The sequence below is a fragment of the Rhinolophus sinicus genome, chromosome 14 (genome assembly GCF_057876585.1).
Source record: "Rhinolophus sinicus isolate RSI-liver-muscle chromosome 14, RSI-T2T, whole genome shotgun sequence".
NCBI lineage: Eukaryota > Metazoa > Chordata > Mammalia > Chiroptera > Rhinolophidae > Rhinolophus > Rhinolophus sinicus.
In genome coordinates, this window is record NC_142514.1 from 153,758,308 (window position 1) to 153,778,317 (window position 20,010).

Consider the following 20,010-nt stretch of genomic DNA (forward strand, 5'->3'; position numbering starts at 1 on the left):
CATTTTAGGCAAGTCTAGTAAGCAACACAAAAAAGCAAGTACTATTGATCCACAATAATTTGTCTTACTTGACCCACTCATATTACCCAGTGGTGCCTTCTTCTCCTAAAGATGCTCATCTGTTTTTACATACAACCAGGCTAGAAAAAACTAAGTATCAGTTAATAGTTCAACCCATACAAGGTTCATGAGTAAAAATATGTTATACACAGGAAAGAATAGTAAGAGTCCATCAGATTTATTTTTATGCCCTGATGGAAGCCTCATTAACATGATGATAAATCCCTTCAAGTTTTAGATTCTAGGACAGTGGCCATTAAGAGTTTTTCCTCTAGGAAGGAAGAGTAATCTAACATTTCAATATAAAGGTGAACTGCGGGAATAGGGAGGTAAGTAAGACTGACGGTGTTTAAGGGTACAAATTTGTAATGAGTAGTAAATAAGCCAGAGATGGAATGTGCAGTATAATGAATATAGACTATATTGTATTATAATTATGCAATGTAACATTGCTATAATGGCAATCATAATATATAGACGTATCAAAGTAACACGCTGTACACATTAAACGTACACAACGTTACATGTCAAATTTATTTAATTAAAAAAAGTGAAATGCACTTTTCACAACAGAAGACTCTTACTTTCCTTATGTGGAGAAATACAGTTTTGAAGGCTACTCACCAACAGTGGTCACAGGAGGCTGGGAAGGGTACTGGGAACTTGTTGTGGCGGGATACGGACCACCAGTTGGGTAAGGACAGCCTGGGTAACCACTAAAGAGAAGAACAGAAAACATTAAATGTTAAGATGACCCAACACTACAGGATCTTTAAGAACCCCACACAGGAAGTTAAGCTTGGCATGTCATTGTTTTACCAGTTAATGACTTTATAGTTTTAAAGCTACAGGTGTCTATTTAGGCAAGGTTCTATAGAAATTCCATTAACGACACTGGATTTACTCTCAAAGTGAACGGTTAAAATACTCTTGCTTGGCCCTGGTTATTTGAGGGTCACCCTCACAGCAGCAGAAAGCAACTTGAGTGTTTCTAAGGGCAGTTCAACAGTATCAGAACTGGAAGCAACAAATATTTTCTGAGAGAACATTTTCACTCTGATTTCCTAACATATAGGGAAATGATACTATTTAATTTTTACTTGGGGTTCATTGATAACCTTTGTGAATATGTGATCTGAAAATACTCTTTAAAATAAAGTTTAAAAAATTTTGTTCTCATTCTATGGAAAGTTTGTTATTCATGTATTCATATCAGAGTTGGAAGGAACTGTCCTCTTATTTCCTATCCCACACTGGTTCATAAGTATCATTTACAATATCCTGACAAACGGTCAGCGTCACTACTCTTGTGCTGTGGAGCCATTATTAAGTAAAATAAGGGCGACTTGAACACAAGCACTGCAATATCACAACAGTCCATCTGTTAACCAAGACGGCTACTAAGTGACCCATGGGCAGGGAGCTTATACAACGTGGATCCACTGGACAAAGGGACGATTCATAGCCTGGGCGAGGTGGAGTGATATGGCGCAAGATTTAATCATGGTACTCAGGATGGTACGCAACGGAAAACTTAGGAATTCTTAATTTCTGAAATTTTCCATTTAATATTTTTGGACTGCGTCTAACAGTGGGTAACTGAAACTGCAGAAAGGGAAACCACGGATAACGGGGAACTACTGTACTATTTTCTGTCTTTGTACGTTATTAAGCAATTTGCCCTAACTAGTAAATCCTTTCCAAATTTTTAGAGCTCTTTTTGACCTAAGTGTATTTAAAAAAGAATTTCCAACACTCTTATGTTCCCTTTCCTTCACGTATCCCTTCAATATTTACTATTTATTATACTGAAGGCACTGTGCCCTAAGAGCTTGAGGTAGAAGCTGATATGAATCCATCTCTTCCTCAAGATACTAACAATCAAAATAAAGCAAGATCCCTATATACCATCCAGATAGGATAAAGGAAATAACAAATGCTAAACAAAAGTTCAGGAGGTGTAAAGTAGAAAATCAATACCAGCCCAAGGAGATCAGGGAGGGTTTTAGGGAGATCTGTAAAAACTATGAAAGTGGCACCTTTATTCTCTTCAATTTCCCTATTCATCACCTTATATTTTTCAGCCAAACTAAATCCCTATTTTTTCCTGTTATTTTTTTTTTTGGCTTTCATACCTTTGCTCATACATAAAATGAGTGGGTTGCACTTGATAATTGGTAAGTTTCCCCTCAGTTATAAAATGTTATTACTCTTTGCTGCTCTCTCACCCTCTAAACACCTAAATTTCTTCTTTAAGGTATTCTTTATAAACCAGTTCTTGTATTTATGAAGCTATCTATAAGCTCCCACCTCCAAACCAGATGTGACCTCTCCTTTAAAGCTGTTTATTTATCACAGCACTTACCACTTTCTGTCTTTTCTGATATCAGGAACTATTTCCTAATAATCTTAATACATGCTCGCCAGCACACATACTGAAATGGGAACAAGAATTCTTGCTATAACCTTTCAGTTTCCTTGTATGTGTGCTGCACGTGCTACATAAAACTCGGAAAAGACCTAATTTGGAAGGGGCCTTAGAGATCACCTAGTCCAACTTTCCAGAGCAAGAATCAAGACTGTTGTATTCATTGCTTTACGATAAAGATTCTTCTTCAGTCAATGACTTATCATTTCTCCTTTAGGACAAACAGAGAAGAGAAAGAGGTTCTGAGGCTCTTCTGCCAAGACCTTTTATATACAGAAAGACAGAGGTGGCAATTTGGATCGTTATGCTTAACAACTCATTAGCATGTTACATTTTGAGATTAAAAGTCACGTTTCACAGAAAACAAAAACAAAAAACAACACATCAAATCTTTGAAGAATAGCTGGCTCAAAAAGGAACTTCTTACAAATAACCACACAAAAGACTTTTATGGTTATGTAAGATAAGTAAGATTTACATTTTTGTCAGTATCTTCAGCCTTCATTTTTTATGTACAAGTTTCTTTGAAACGGCTTTACTGTTCAGAAGTCCATTTCCTTATTATACTTCCAACATCCATTCCCTACATGTCCAAAGTTCTGCTTACTAGCAACTATTAACTACAAAGGCTTATAATTTCAATGCTTCAGACAGGATTCCATTTCTAGAACTTAATCAGAAAATTAAGGGCCTCAAGAAATCTAAAACTTACATCCTGCTTATATAATCGTAGCAATCTTTCTCTATTGTCCCTGACAGATGTTCATCAAGTCTCTACTTACCTTTCTAATGTGACAGAATGTTTACTACCTAGAAAGCTAGTCCTTGAAATTAAGAAAGGCCCAGAAATAAATAAGTTTGCCAAATTTAACTTATAAGATCCTGCGCGATATATATAGGTAACCTATCCTATATGTATAAGTAACATATTTAGTCATGGCAGGTGTTCCGGAAATCTGGCTGCATTTATCTGTTAGGGTTATCTGAAGCTAGTAAGAGCTAACATTTCTTGTTAATTGTTAGAGTACCTGGAAATCTCATTTAGGCACCAGGACATGCCAGTTTAAGTTAGCCCAAAGACCACCTCTTGAAAGCACCCCTAGATTACTACTGGAACAAGCACACATTTAAAACATGGGTTAGTAATTATTTCTCATTGATTTTCCAGTGTGTATTATTCAAAGACTGCACTATTAATTTAATTTACCTGTGTTATGTCATTGGGTAATAAAGGTCCATAATACATGCAGTTTATGAAATGAATGAATAAACATCATGGGACAAGACTGACCCCATCATACGTATGAACCATTAATTTGTTCCCTGTAATTTACAGAAAAGGTAAGTTTTTTTAAAGGGGTATTAAAATATTCTTCTCCTTGATTGAATTCATTACTAGTAGTATTCCATTAACCTTTCAGTTATCTACACTGGACATAAAAAGTTCTTAAAAGGGAAGTAACAAGAATTTCACCGTCCCAAACCAATCAAGATCATTGTCTGTAAATGAGAAGGAGTTGCACTTCTCTAGAACGGAAAAAACTCCCTTTGAACTATGTACATACCATAAAATTCTACCAATAAACCGAGTTTTAGCTACCATTAAATTGCAACTAAATTTACTTTAATGCCTTAATTAGCATCCATTATTTTGATTCTAGATCTAACAGTAGAATTTCTAATACAATTATTCAAAAGATAATTTTTCATTACCTGGGATTGGGAGGGTATCCGGATGGGAATGGAGAGATTCCACTGGGCATGCCTGGCATGTAGGAAGCTAAAAATAAGTTTTAACATTTTAAAATAATATGCACAGTCCTGGATATATAGGTTATCCAATAAGATATACATCACTGTCAAGCCACAGCAAAATTCCATACAGTTAAAGACTCCAAATCTCAGCACCAAAACAAAACACTCCACCCACATTAGTTCTTTACTTCAAGCATAGTTCTCTGCAGATCACATAATTCTCGAAGTATTAAACATGAGTTATGATAACACACATAACAATCCCAACAAAGAATAACTGGCAAATAGGTCAACTTGGTCAGTTCTAGAAGCTCTCAAGGAGTCTCTAACCTGAGACAGGAGCTGGTTCGATTTAGAATTTAGAAGAGAATCCTACCCTCCTCTAGTCCAAGGTCGTCAACCTCTTATAAAGTGGCCTCTTGATTATATCTAAGAAATCTTTTGATATTTAAGACAATGTTGACCAATTAGCACAGCTGGTTTTGTTGGTTTGATTGAGGACTTTAAGACTTCAAATTACTACAAGAAATCCTATACAAAACTGATATTCAGCTAGATTGGTTAAAACCAAAACAAAAGCTTGGAAATACTAAGAGAAAAGGCTCAAGTATAGCAAGCTTAAAGAATGCTTTACATATTTTTTAAAGAGAACACCAATGACAGAACTAGTCAGTGGTATTAAGAGGCTAATCAATATAGAGGAAGAAAAAGATAAGTTAATTTTGACTTTAACTGGAAATGACTTGTCTGAGAATTAACTTATCCTCAGTGAAATTTTTCTTACGAATATAATGACGAATTGGCCCTTAATCCAATTAATAAATATTTTAGTGCCTTCTATGTGACAGGCACCAGGAATTTGATGATGATGGGGAAAAAATAAAAATAAAAAAGAATTCCTGGCCTCAGGTTGCTTATAGTCTAGCCAGGGAAACAAGAAAGGAATAACAATAGAGTGGTAAGTTTTACGTGTTACGGCAGGAGAAGTGCAGAAGCGCTATATATGTGGTAAAATAGGAGGTAGATAATCTAAACCTAGGAGGTGGTGGTAAATAAGTGATCTAGAGAAATGGTATATGAAGCCTTGAAGGTAACAGAGGTGGAGCCTTCAAGAAATAAATTTTTAGAGAACAGAGTGCAAGCAGGTGAGTGACATATGCTGGACTCTGATCAAGGGCCTTGGAAGTCTTTACCAGAGTTGCTCTCCAAGTACCAGTGTTCCTAGTTTTCTTGTTTGGATGAATCTATCGATGACATAAGTTTTTTCTTAAGTATAATGAAGCTAGGATGATGTTTAATGCTATTTCAAAAAGGAAGAAACCTTCCAAAATGTTACAACTGCTACATTCCATAAAACATTTTTTTCTTCCCAGGGGCAAAGCACAGTTGATCTTTCTGAACATCAAAACATGCAGCCACTATTAAGTGTCAGCAAAATACACAATCACTAGCGCCCATGCTAGTTTCACTCTCACACCGCCTCAGAATTATAAGCAATTTTCCTGTTCTGAGGTTCTGAAAAGCCAGCAATTCCACCAAAGCCTTCAAATTTTGATTTTGGGACAAAGAGTAAATATAATTTGGATCCAAGACTGGCAAGTAGATAATAAGGTGAAATAATTTTAGAGCCAGAATAAAATGGGATATAAATACACATAACATATGGGGTTATTATAAGAATTAAATAAGAACAATTATGACGTGCTTAGCTATCTCATAGTTGCCAGTCAATAAATGTTGACTATTACTATTACTTGGCAAAAAATGAGGTTTGAACATAACATTTTTTAATGTGACTCATAGCTAGCTCAAGTCATCCTAAAACAGGAAATCAAAAATGTTTTAAGTAATGATAATAATAATAGAAGTATGTAATTTCTCAACTAGAAGACAATATTTACTTAAGAATGTATCCAAATTTCTGGGCTATTCCTTGGTGTGTGTGGGGGGAATGGAATTCAGACCATTTCTTTACAGTCATACCTGATAATAATGAATACTGTTTAAATATATAAAAAGTATTAAGGCTAGAATGGATGGACAATCAATTGGCCTCTTTGTAACTTACTTAAATTAGTTCTAGATTATTTAACGTGATTTACAGTGAGTACAAAATTGAACTGCCATAGTGATCTCTTTACTGTGGTTTCTTTCTATGTCAATATAAAACTGGAAGAAATTTAGGGAAAAAAATGTTGCTCAGGAAAATCCCTAAATTTCTGAAAAGGTTATCTTTATCTTAAGCGTTCACTGTTATTTGAGCAAATAAACATGAATGATGAACTAGGAAATATTTGATATTTCATACTTAAATGAGCAAGATTATCTAATCTTGAGTACTGGAGTTAACAGAATTTATTAAGATGAAAACAAATTTCTGGTCAAAAGAATCACTAGAATCTTTATTAAAAGAGCTACTAAATCCTAAAACTAAGCTTATTCTGGGAAGGCAGGGAAGGAAAAGGGTTCAGAAGGTTCTTCCTGTTAGATTCCCATTCAGCTTGGAAGTAAAGATGCTCAAGACAGAATGGATTAAAAAGGAAGAGAATAATTTTAGGCAGAAGAAAAATTAAAGCTCAGATAATCTGACTTACAAGACAAATAAGTCTAGTTAATTAAAATCTTAAACAAAATCTGTTAAAAAAAAATCACAGCTCAAAACAATGAAATCAATACAGGTTTAATGCAGTCAAAACAAGTAAGTACAACCAACTCTCAATTATCCAGGATGATTTTAATGTATCAATTAGAATTATTTTTTAAAACCCAGAAATAACAGAGATAATGTACACCAATTGGGGAGAACTGGTACTAACTGCATGCCCCCACCGTCTCCACACGAGGTAAAATCATGAATTGGCTGTACTAAAGAGAAGAAAGCTGAGAGCTAGATGCCCAATTGTGTATACCCAGAATAGCTGAATGTAAATTTAGTTGACTTTTAATTGATTCTTATCTACAACACTGATCCTAAAGTTGCAAAGAAAAGTCAGACTACCTTTCCAATTATATCTGCCTCCAAACTGATCAAATAAGGCTATTCCATGGCATGCATAATTTTAAAAGAAAATTCAAGCTCTATCCCAGCATTCTTTCTCCTCCATTTGGAATCCAGCACACCCAGAGTTAGATTTCTACCCACAAACGAAAGCCCAAATGCCAGTCTTTGGTGGAAATCTGTACATGCAGATGTGGGGCCTCAGAATACCTCCAAAAACTCCACTAACTTGATAAGCTAAAAAGCAAAGTGAAGTCATTAAAAACATTTTTTTTAAACAAGGTTTTCTGTTTTCTTCTGTTTCTCTGAGTTTAAAAAGCCAATCTCCATTCTACTTACTATTTGGTGGCCCTGTTGCCTGGTATGGAGGATAGGACGCTGACATGGTAGGCCGGGAGAAGACTGGCGGTTCATCTCCAAACACCACAATCATCACCTGAATAAGCCCCAACAAGTCTGACTGTGGCTGAAAACAAAACAAATTTAAGACACTAGATTACTGTACAAAATATACAAATTGTTAAAGGATCTTTCCTTCCACTACCATAATTACAAAGAGAGTGCCTGTTTTTCCATAAAGGTTGCTCGACTTTTCTCTTAAATATCAATCGAACACTAACTTAAGACAAACTATGCCAGGCAAAGTTGTTCAAATTGGCTTATTTGATGGTTCCATTTTCACGTCTTAATGTGTTTTGTGTATATTTCATCTATTTCATTCATTAGTTCATCAGGTGCTGAAGTATTCAATCATCTTGATCAGCTAATCATCTTCATAACTTCTCCTGATAGAAGAGTTCACTATCAGTTTTCAACTATCCAAAGCACCAAACTCATCTCTTGTTCGATTTGTCCCAACTTATGAACAACGATAAATAACATTTCAGAAAGCTTCCTGTAAAAATTTGCCACATCGCACTATTCTAATCTTTTTGTGTTGGTGAATTTATACGCTGAGACTGGGGGTAAGCATGTGCAGTATCTGTGTAACACCAGCAAGTATGGGCTGGGGACCGTGGCTAGTATGGGAGGGTGAGGGTGGTTTTGAGACCACACACTTTTATCTCCTGTTAATGATCTAGTCCAGCAAAACGCCCGAACTAAATCACAATCTCATGCATTTTTAAGTTGATATATAATTCACATACCTTTTAAAAATTTACCCTTTTAAAGTGTATAGATCAGTGGTTTTTTTCCATTACCACTAATTCAAAAATATTTTCATTATCCCAAAAAGAAACGCATATTCGTTAGTAGTCATTTCCCACTTTCCCCTTCCCCCCAGCCCTGGGCAACCATTAATGTATTTTCTGTCAATGGATTTGCCTATTCTGGACATTTCATATAAATGGAATCATACAACATGTGACCTTTTTTGTCTGGCTTCTTTCACTTAGCATGTTTTCAAGGTTCATCTGTGTTGCAGTATGAATCAGTACTTCATTCATGCATTCTTGTAACTACAGTTATGTCGGGACAAGTTTTATTTTAATTCTTTACCATACCATTCCTTTCACACTAATTCTCAGAAAGAAGGAAAATTAACCTAATCTTTAATATCTACTTCCAGGCCTAGGATAAAGCAATAGGTCATGAATTCAAACTAATTCAGAATGATACGGGATATGAAAAAAGTAGCAATATGGCAGCAGCTTATTTTAGCTCAAATGCCTAATGGTCAACTAAACACATAATACCTTTAGGAAATTGCTTTCCTATTGTAAACCCTGCAAAACTCCTCTGTTCTCTACCTTTTTACTTGCTTGCTTTTCTAGCAAGCAATAAAAAGGTCAGATTTTTATATTCTAAGCAGTATATGATATATGTTCAGGGTTAATTAGCAATTTAATCAGTAAGATAAATGACAGCAGTCCTAGCTTACATTCTGTCATACTAGATTACTGTAACAGCTTCCTATGTAGCTTCCAGTTTTACTTACTTATTATGACTGAAAGCATTTTCTATATATGTTCATGCTTCCCCTTCCGTAACACAGAGTTGTCACTGAGAATCAGCTGTCTGGGCAGGGACTACATTTTCCAGCCCTCCTTGAAACTAGTTTTTTCCAATGGACCATAAGCAGAAGTGATTTAATTTATAAGCCAAGATGGACAGAAGGGGGTACTCCTTTACCACTCTCTCTCGGCTTGTATTCCTTCATGTAGAGGAAGTCGTGGGAGATGGTGGCATCACAAATTGGAAAGACCTTGGGTCCCTGAAGTACCAAGTAGAGGAAAGCTGCCTGCCAATGAGGAACACTCCCGTGGACTATTACGTGGGCAAGAAATTTCTAGTGTTAAGCGTCCAGCATGCTGGGGTTTATGTTTTAGAGCAGCTAGTGATTATTTGTCAGTTAATTAATGTATTTATCTAGTACTGTTCAGACATTGTACCTAATAATCATTGCTTTTAATACCCAACTCTTGTTCAAAAATCTAAAATGATTCCCAACTGGATTTTTTCTGGGTTCTTTATTATGGTCCATCTATGTGTTTGAATATTCCTGTGACAATTCCATACTATCTTAATTACTAGTTTTATAATATATTTGGATATCTGTAGGGTAAGTCCCTTTAACCTTATTCTTCTTGGAGAGTGCCTTGGCGACCCTCAATCTTTTGCATTTCCATATAAATTTTAGATCCAGCTTCTCAAGTTCACAAAATTAATAAAGAAATACAGAAAGAAATGAAAACTCGTTAGGATATAGATCAACGTGAAGAGAACCAACATTTTTGACTCAATACTGAGTTTTCCAATACATGAATATGGTTCTCTGTCCTTTGACTTAAGTCTTCTTTAATGTCTTTCATTAAAATTTACAATTTTTGGGCCAGCCCGGTGGCTCAGGCGGTTAGAGCGCCATGCTCCTAACTCCGAAGGCTGCCGGTTCGATTCCCACATGGGCCAGTGGGCTCTCAACCACAAGGTTGCCAGTTCAACTCCTTGAGTCCCGCAAGGGATGGTGGGCTACCCCCTCTACAACTAAGATTGAACACAGCACCTTGAGCTGAGCTGCCTCCCGGATGGCTTAGTTGGTTGGAGCACGGGCTCTCAACCACAAGGTTGCCAATTCACAGCACCTTGAGCTGAGCTGCTGCTGAGCTCCCGGATGGCTCAGTTGGTTGGAATGCGTCCTCTCAACCACAAGTTTGCCGGTTTGACTCCCGCAAGGGATGGTGGGATGTGCCCCTGCAACTAGAAAATGGCAACTGGACCTGGAGCTGAGCTACGCCCTCCACAGCTAAGATTGAAAGGACAACAACTTGACTTGGAAAAAAGGCCTGGAAGTACACATTGTTCCCCAATAAAGTCCTGTTCCCCTTCCCCAATAAAATCTTTAAAAAAAAAGAAAAATTTACAATTTCCTCCATAATGGACTTGTACATTCTTTGCAAGGCTTATTCCTAGGTCAATAGCACTAAAAAAAATCAACTATTCATTTACCACTTCGTTAATTCTCTATTATGAGTGAGTCCAATCTGCTACTAAACCCATCTACAGAGTTCTTAATTTCTATTATTCTATTTTTCAGTTCTAAGATTTCCACTTGGTTCCTTTTTATTATAATTCTCCATCTTGACCATATCAATCACATCTTGAACATATCATTTTCAAGTCTGTGTCTGATAGCTGGGTTACTTGGGTGTGGCAGTGTCCTGTTTCTATTGTCTTTTTTCCTCTCTGTCCTCTTTCTTGATGTACTTGATACTTTTAAATTGTATGCTGGACACATTTTGCAAAAAATTATCGAGGCTCTATGTATTGTCTTCCTCTAGCAAGGGTTCACCCTACCTATGGCCGGCAGGTACTATGAGAATGACCTTAATATAATAATCAGAGACGGAGCTGATTCAAGCTTGGGGTTTTGTAAGGCTTATCCCTGACTTCCTACTCTTGAGTTGTGTTCCTCCAATGGCATCAACCCAGAGCCTAGGATGTCTACTTACACGCCTCTTCCTTGATAAGCTTCCAAACTCCTATCGCCTCCTCAACAGGAGGCTGTTGAGAATTTGGCTGTGTTTTTACGAAGTTTTCTGCTTAGCTTTTTAGCATCTTATCTTTGAAGCTTAGAAATTCAGCACATCCCGAGGGGAAAACTTAGATTATCTGGTTTATTTCTTTGTAGCTTCCTTTTCTCCCAAATCTTGGCTCCTGAAGTACTGGCTGCACTGGCAGACAGAACAGCAGCTGTTATCTTTTTAGCCCTATGAACCTGCTAGAAACTCTGCAGGTTTCTTTGGCTCTTAGCTAAAACCCTCTGCCCAAATTCTCAGCCTCTTACCCTGTACCAAGAATCAGTAAAGACTCCTAGGGAAAACTGGCAGAATGTTGGCTCATCTCTCACAATTCCCTTCTCTGGAGGATCTTGGACCTTCGAGTCCCGATTGCCTCAACAGTTCTCCACAGCCTTCCCCACATGTTGTTTGTACTTTAGCTTTTCTAGTTATTTTGATAGGGACACTGGAGTGCCAGAACTTTATGATCAGAGGCAGAAACAACTTTCCTACTACTATTACTTCTTGATAGGAACACTTTGAGTAACGAGAGTTGAATAGTCTCACAAATATGTGCCACCAGTATACTATTTTTTAAATGCACTTCCCACTCTGTAAAATCTATCCATTCTTAAAAGTTCAACTCAAGCAAATAGAGACTATGCATGCTCTATAAATTATAAAGCTCTATACAAACACAAGATACACAGTCACGTACCACTTAACGGGGAGAAGTTCTGAGAAATGTTTTCAGGTGATTTTATCATTGTGTGAACACCATACAGTGCACTTACGCAAACCTAGATGGTATAGCCTAGTACTGCACTTGTATGTGCTGTACTTTTATACGATTGGCAGCGCAGATCTGTTTATACCAGCATCACCACAAACACGTAACATGTTGTGCTATGTTGGGATGGCTACGACATCACTAGGTGATAGGAATTTTCCAGCTCCACTGTAATATTATGGGACCACCATTGTATATACAGTCTGTTGTTAGCCGAAATGTTGATATACAGAGCATGACTATATTTCTTTTGGAGAGTCTTTTCTGATTACCCAGCTCAGTGATTAGTGATCTTACGTAAACTTATCTCTTCCTTGGAATCCTCTTTGAGTGTTAACAGAAAGTAGATGCTGGTAAGCAAATATATATAAATTACAACAAATTCACAAAACACTGTTTATACTTACATGTTTCCATTCATGTAGATAAGGAAGATATATCTTGCCATTTGCATCAACATGCTTTCCTGTTTTAATAGTCATTGAACTAGTAGGTTTAACAAAACAGATAGGAGGATTGTATGGGTAGGTGTCCAGCAGCCAAAGGCATATTGGAATGTTATACGTATTACCTGAGAGAGAAAGACAGCCTTCAGTTATTCCATTTTTATTATTTTGCAATAATGGCTTAGTAGGTAAGCAAAGAGAGGGCTACAGCTAAGCAATACTTTACAAACTCACAATATTTTAATGTTTCAAAGTTCTGTTTAAGATCAGTTTCTCACATTTGCAGTCTGTAAAACACACCAGCAGGATTAAGGAGCTAATTGATCACTACTCTGCCAGCGTGTGCTTGCTGCTGTCAAAGCATTCTTCAGATGATCTTTTGGCTCAATCCATTCTTTGCTACTTGAATCCTGTCACGTCAGTTAATAAGGTTCACTTGAAAGGCACAGAGAAAGAAGACCATGGATTATGGTATCCTATCAGAAAGTGATATAATTCCCTTGCCAAAGCTATTCAACTGTCAAACAGATGCTGACTGGTGGCCACAGCTTGACCAACGCATATGGCATATTCAATCAGTTATGTCATCTCCTGCTCTTTGTTTTATGTAACAGAATCTCTCATTGAGAAATTTGACTATATATATATATATATATATATATATATATATATATATATATATGGTCAAACTGAACAGTGCTTCAAAGGATCCAATAGTTAATATATTGAACAAAAAGCATAACCTTTTCTTATTAAGCTCAAAGCCAATGTCCAAAGTAACCGTTTGAATCACCTGACCTAATTCGGATAACTTTCCTCTTAGAAAGTTTCACTTCATATAAATATACACATGAGTATAAATCTCACTTAAAGAAATCAAGACAGTTGTGGGACTTTGGATTTATTTTTTACCTCAAACTTCTACAATGAAGAAAGAACTCCAATAGAATATATCCTAATACATAAAACATAAGTTTGTTTCCACCACCCAGAATTCTTTGCTTTGTGAAAATGAAGACTTCTCCAGAATTACTTAGGCTTAAGAACTATGCTATATAAAAAATGGTGAGGGAATACAGGATTTAGATAAAATTTTATATACATGAAATAAGTATCTTTAATTATGTTTACCACAGTTCCTGCCCTCCCTCTTTTTCTCATATATCTATTTCCCTCACCAGAGCTTATTTCCTGAAGGCAAAGACAAAGCCAGCAATGCTGAATCTGACTCAGTCATCCCTAATTTTATCATACACGCTTTATTCAATTTTGATGCTCCAGTGTCTTTTCCCTCTGCACAGAATGTCCATTCTGTTTTGCATGGCTGACTCATGCTTTAACAAGTTCAAATGTCATTTCCTCTATTATCTTCCCCACATGGTCTTGTTCTCCTCTGTAATCTCACAGCACCTTTATATTTTATCATTCTATAGCAGTTATAGAATATTGTAAATATCTATTCAGTCCCCACTTCCCCTATTTGTGTAAGCTCTTCCAGGGAAGGTGCATCCTTTATTTACCTTTGTATCATAGCCCTTACCCCTATGCCTCATGTACAGCAGGTACTACATAAAATTATGGGTAAGTCACAGAGACACAGGTCTTAGTGAGTCACAAGGAATAACTCACAAACAGCTTCCAAAAACAGAACAGTTGTTTATGAGACTGAATGTTCCCTATCACTGCAACTGTTCCAGCAGAGGGCAGATGACTGGTTAACAGAGATGTAATTATCCATTATCAGCATTATCACCAATACTAACTACAACCATAAATAACAACTGCTTTTGACATCTGTTTATTATATACCAGACTCTGTGCTAAGTCGTTTACACACATCATCACAATGAGTTCCGTTTTCAGTCAGGTACTATTATCCTAACGTTAAGGATGCCCATTGTCACAAACCTGATAGATTACAGAGCAAGAACTGAAACCTTACTCTGCCTGGACTTTAGGACTTTATCTTAGAAACGATACTACATGGCTTCTCATTGTCAGAAAAGTCTGAATGGGGTGGGAGGCTGAACTAGGAGGCATCTAAGATCCTTTTCTAGTTCTAAGATTCTCTGATACCAGGAAACATCAAATTCTTCTAGCACAATGAGGCATTTACTGATATATCTTGGTAAGGAAGAAAAAAAACAAGGCTGAAAATATTAGGTGCTGCTGCCAAATGAAGTTCAATTACAATAGAAGTTAAACTCTCCACATCATCATGAAAGTCATGAGAAAGTTGGTTTCAATTACTTATAACTCTCTGGCAACATACTTTGTGAATCAAAATGCATCTGTACTGGAAACCTAAATTACATTAAGACACTTGCCTCTATAAAGCACAGGAATTGTTCCGGTGAGGTTCATCAGTTCCCTGGAACTACCATCATTAAAAACTGAAAGGAAAGAACAATGATTTAATCACAAGCATTTTCACAGATGCTCCCATGTAAGTTATTCTTTTAGAAACGCTGGTTAAAACTCATTATTATTATTGCCCTCGAAAGGGGCTAACTTGTTAATGTATCACCCATTTTGTCCAATAACAGAGTATCCTTTGTTGATTCACTCAAAGGGATCAGTTTTAGAATGAGTAAAGGAAAGATGCTTTGAACTACTTGGAAAAATCGATGTGAGTGCTAAATAGGAGCTCTGTGTTCCCAACATGATTATAAAATTACTTAAAAAATCACCGTCAACTAACACCCTACTAAGTGTTCATCTAATACGTAGCATAAAATTTTAGATTCCCCATAGGTTTATCCCTACTCACTATCATTCTCAATCCCAATGTAGTGAAAAAGCGCAGTATTAAAAAGAAAAAAAGTTTTCAGTTAAATATAGACATCTTCTATTAATACAAGTATTTCTCACATCACACAAGTTTCTCTAGCTATACCGGACTAATCAGGGCACATGACTTGTATTACACGGACTGCTCTTCTCTGTAACAATGACTTGGCATTAGCCCCGTATTGCCCAGAGAGAGCTGTGGTGAGCACAAGAACATAGCACTGTTACCTCAGTTCTTTTACTTACATTGACAGTTACCAATGGTGCTGGAATTTATTCTGATTTTGTGTTTTTTAAAAAACCACCTTATTGAAATGTCTGGCTTTATTTACTCTAAAAGCATATTGATAACAATGGTTCAGATGCGGTCGGCCATGTAAGATCTGTTCAACGATTGTGGAGTCTGTCAGTTTTGATCCACATGCTTATGCTTTCAGCATGCAGTAAGAACTGTACACTTACAGTAAAATTCACATTCTACCTCCCCCATGAAGCGAGGTTTAAATTAACTCTAGGTTGGGTAATATGAGGGGTGTTTTGGATCTAGATACCACAGTACAACATGTGGACATGAGGGAGAATTGTGCCCTAGGTTCACTCTGTGTTGTTAAGGAAACTCAGCATTATCTCTCTGCTGCCTCCCACCTCTCTTCACCAGGCTGTGCCAATGTTTTCAAAGCCCTAGGGGTGAGCGGAGTTTAGAGTGAGAGTCTCAGCTACAAACTTCAGCTCCTTGCCCTCAGCGCCACCAAGGACCTCATAATGGACAGAGCCCTTGACCATGGCACATTAAGTATGGGGACAAAAAGATATATATTTAAAAAAAAGTACAACTTTAGGTATTGTCATTTCTTACTTAAATTCCACGTTTATTTCGTCTCAACGAAACTATCACCTATGCACTCTACAGAATTAAGGATCACATTTAAAAAATGTTTTCCTCATCTACAAAATGAGAGGAATAGTCCAGAACATTGTTTTCCTAAATGACCGCCTAAGAATATAAAGAGAAGCTGGGTTGCTGGAGGAAGGGGGTGTTAGGGTTCAGTAGTTAATCAACCTTAGGATACACTATACAATATATTCTCTCCCCTCTTGGTGGGGTACAACACATTAGTATATTAAAGGCTCTGAGAAACATTGCTGTCAAGAAGACCATTTAATCTGTAACTGCTCAAACTTAACCAGAGACTCCCCTTTACCCGCCACCCCCCCCCCCCACGATTGTTCTTCACAAATGTGGATAATACTTTGGGAAACGATGGACAAAACTATCTTTAACATCCCCTCTAGGTCTAAATTTGTATAGCTCTATGTTAGAGTATTTGTTTTAAAACTTAAACAAATATAATATGTTATCATTAGATCTTGTAATTTTCTATCCCTCTAACCCTTAATAGGTGGTTTAGTCCTAAAATGGAAAAACCAACAAACTTAAAAGGAAAATGGGAAAATTACAATTATTAACAAAAGGGTAAACTCAAAGTGTAGTAATTGATATTTATTATATAAACTCACCATATGAATCCAATACAGGTTTGAGATCTTTGTATAATGTAATAACATTGACAGTTTCACGTACAGTTAGGTCTCTGTATTTGTACTGAAAAGCAAAATCACACAAGAATTTAGTTTAAAACCAATGTACATATTTTACTGCTAGATTAATTTTCTTAAAATCTTATTTTCTTAATAGCACTCTTAAAAGCATAATGGTTCTCACTAATCATTAATTAAAACCTGAAAGAATCTCAGTAACTTTCTCTTGCCACCTATTCAAACCCTTCACTCACCTCCATGTTAGCTCTTCTTTCAACTTAAAAGGTCTTCCACCAAATCAAATCTTCATCATTCTCAAAAACCTAGCTTACATCTCTCTCTCTCTTAACGAATCCTTTCCCAGAATTCCCTTTAGCCCATAATGATCGCTCCCTTTCTTCAAACTCCAGCCTTTATTGTCAATAACAACTATTTTGCAATTTATCATTTGCTGTATTGTATTTTCACATTCCCAGCTTGTACCACTCCACTCCAGAAAACTAGGAACCTGGCTTACACACTCTTGGCAGATTAGGAGATCAGAAGATGGGGACCCCCATCTGATGACAATACTTGAAGCTCACCATCTGACAAGCTCCATCCAGGAACACAAAGCTTTCAATCAGCTTTTAGTGTTTCTTAAAAAGAAACAGTCAGCTATTGAAAACACAAAGACTCCAAGAAGCTTGTCAGAGACCAAACAGAAAAGAAACAAGTAATAGAAATCATGCAAGGAGAAGAAAACTTCAGAAAGAATTAGCATTAATAATTTCAAAGAAAGAAGAAATGACATTGTATCCATGAAACAAGGACACTTAGAGAAGAAAGGACCCTTGGACATAAAAAATGTGAGAGTAGAAACAAAACATTCAATAGAAGGATTTGAATATAAAGTCAAAGAAATCTCACAGAGACAAGCACGAAGGGTAACAGACAATAAGCAAGAAAACACAAAAAAAATTAGGGAACAAATCTAGGTCTACTCAAAGGCATCTCTTCAGCATTTTTTGCCCCCTTTTTTCCTGAAGTACCAATTTTTCCATGCTATGGGATCAGTACTATTAGCACACAAACACATTTGTATTTCTCCCATTTTAATCACACAAGCATGAGTTTCTAACCTTCCTTCACCCCTCTAGCTACAACCACACTCTCTCAGTTCCCCTTTATAGCAAAAACTCCTGCAAGGAGCTGTCTATCTTTGCTGTCTTTGCGCCATTTCTTTCTGTTCTTTTTTTAAACCTTTCTATTATGGAACACTTCAAACACATCTAGAAGTAGACAGAACAGAGTAACGAGCCCCCTGTATCCTACACCCAGCTTCCACAATAATCAACTCATAGCCAATCTTATTTAACCCATAATCTCATTCATATTTCCCTCCTCCTGTAGTATTCTGAAACAAATCAGAACATTATATCCCATCACCCATAAATATTTTAGTATGTATTTTTAAAAGAATTAAAAAAAAAAACCCACAATACTATTATCTATTAAAATAATCACTATTTCCTTAATATTATTACATATGTAGTCTCGTCATTTTTTTTTCCTTTAGTTTGTTTGAATCAAGTTCCAAATAAAGTCCACGCATTGCAATTTGTTAAAATATCTTTTAGGTCTCTTTTAATCTATAGATCCTCTCTCATCCCTCTTTTTTGATAGCAGCTTTGAAGATAATTCACAAATGTAAAGTAAATTATACAAAGTTCAATGGTGTTTAGTACAGTTACACAACTACCACCACAATCAATTTTAGAACATTTCATCACCTCCAAAAGAAACTGGCTTTAGCAATTATCCCCTTACTCCACCTGCCCGCACCCTCATTCACCCTAGGCAACCGCTAATCAACTTTCTGTTTTTATCAATTTGCCTATTCCAGATATTTCATATAAATGGAATGATATGCTATTTATGACTAACTTCTTTCACTCAGCATGTCTTCAAGGTACATCCATGTTCTAGCATGTATGTATCAGTGCTTCATTCCTTTTATGGATGACTAATATGCCATTACTACTAAATATATCACATTTTATTTATCTACTTATCAGTTGATAGGCCCATTTCTATTTTTACCCCTTGGAATTTGTCCACAAAATCAGTTCATTTGTCCTATAGAGCCTCCTATGATTTGGATTTTGCTAAATGCATTGCCTTGGTGTAGTTTAATATATATGCTCCTATGTCCTCTGTATTTCCTGTAAATTAGTAGTTGGATCTAGAAGTTATCAGCTTTTTCCTGATTTTTTTTCTAAATTTTTCTTCCTCCTCCCCCTTAGTCCTCTCTCTCCTCTCTCCTTCCTCCCCTCCTCCTCTCTCTGTGGCAGCCCCTTCTCAGTCTCTGCTGGTTCTTTCTCTCCTAATCTCTTCAAATTATTGAGCCCCAGGGCTCAGTCCCCATCCTCTATCTAAACTCAGTCCTTTGGTGATGTACCTCAAGGCTGTAAACACCACTTACATGCTGATGACTCCCAAATTAAAACATTCCAAACTGAACCTGTTTCCTGAACTCCAGATATGAATACCCAATTGCCAATTTGACTATCTCCACTGGGATATCTAATGAATACCAAAAATGGCATGGAACAATACTCTTCAATTACAGAGTATATACAATGATATACTTTTTTTCTGTTTTTTTGTTTGTTTGTTTTAAAAGTGATACATAAACGTTACAACATAGATCTGGGCCACAATCTTCTAGGGCTCCCCAAAACTTCCTCTACAGTCCAGGATAACTACTTTCTCAAAACAAAATCAAGAAGCCTAGAAGATAGTAGACAACCAAGAAAAGCGTTATTTTGAAAACTATCACTTTCTCTTTAGAGATTATAGCTCTTCAACCAAAGACTATGGGGGCAATTTTACTAGAAAAAAAAATTTTTCCCCAAATAATTAAGCTTATGCATAATAGTGTGTTTTTCTAACACTGAAAATGGTTTAAACCATTTCGATTCCTACCATTCTTGCTTTGATAAACATATCCAAAGCTAACTAGGTGACCCACAGAAGACTCAACTCTCAATCACTTCCCGTACACATACATCTTAGTCCAACCAGCTTTGGTAAATTGGGGGGAAAAAACAACACCTTACTCAGTTCACTCTGATATCACGTGCTACAGGTGAAGTAATTATCAAAGTATTTCACGGATTTAATAGACAAAACGCATATGTTGTTTTGTGTGTTTTTTTGTGGTT

General features: G+C 36.5%; 1 protein-coding gene across 1 annotated transcript in view; it reads right to left on the reverse strand.

The window, feature by feature from the left end:
• Window positions 1-20,010, reverse strand: part of TSG101 (tumor susceptibility 101) — a 31,070-nt gene that overhangs the window by 10,186 nt on the left and 874 nt on the right. Inside the window, exons 2-7 of the mRNA XM_019714959.3 lie at window positions 16,784-16,868; window positions 14,803-14,868; window positions 12,437-12,600; window positions 7,581-7,707; window positions 4,202-4,268; window positions 685-776 (exon numbers count right to left, since the gene is read on the reverse strand). Coding sequence (XP_019570518.1) covers window positions 685-776; window positions 4,202-4,268; window positions 7,581-7,707; window positions 12,437-12,600; window positions 14,803-14,868; window positions 16,784-16,868 — 601 coding nt within the window. The remainder of the gene's footprint in view (window positions 1-684; window positions 777-4,201; window positions 4,269-7,580; window positions 7,708-12,436; window positions 12,601-14,802; window positions 14,869-16,783; window positions 16,869-20,010) is intronic.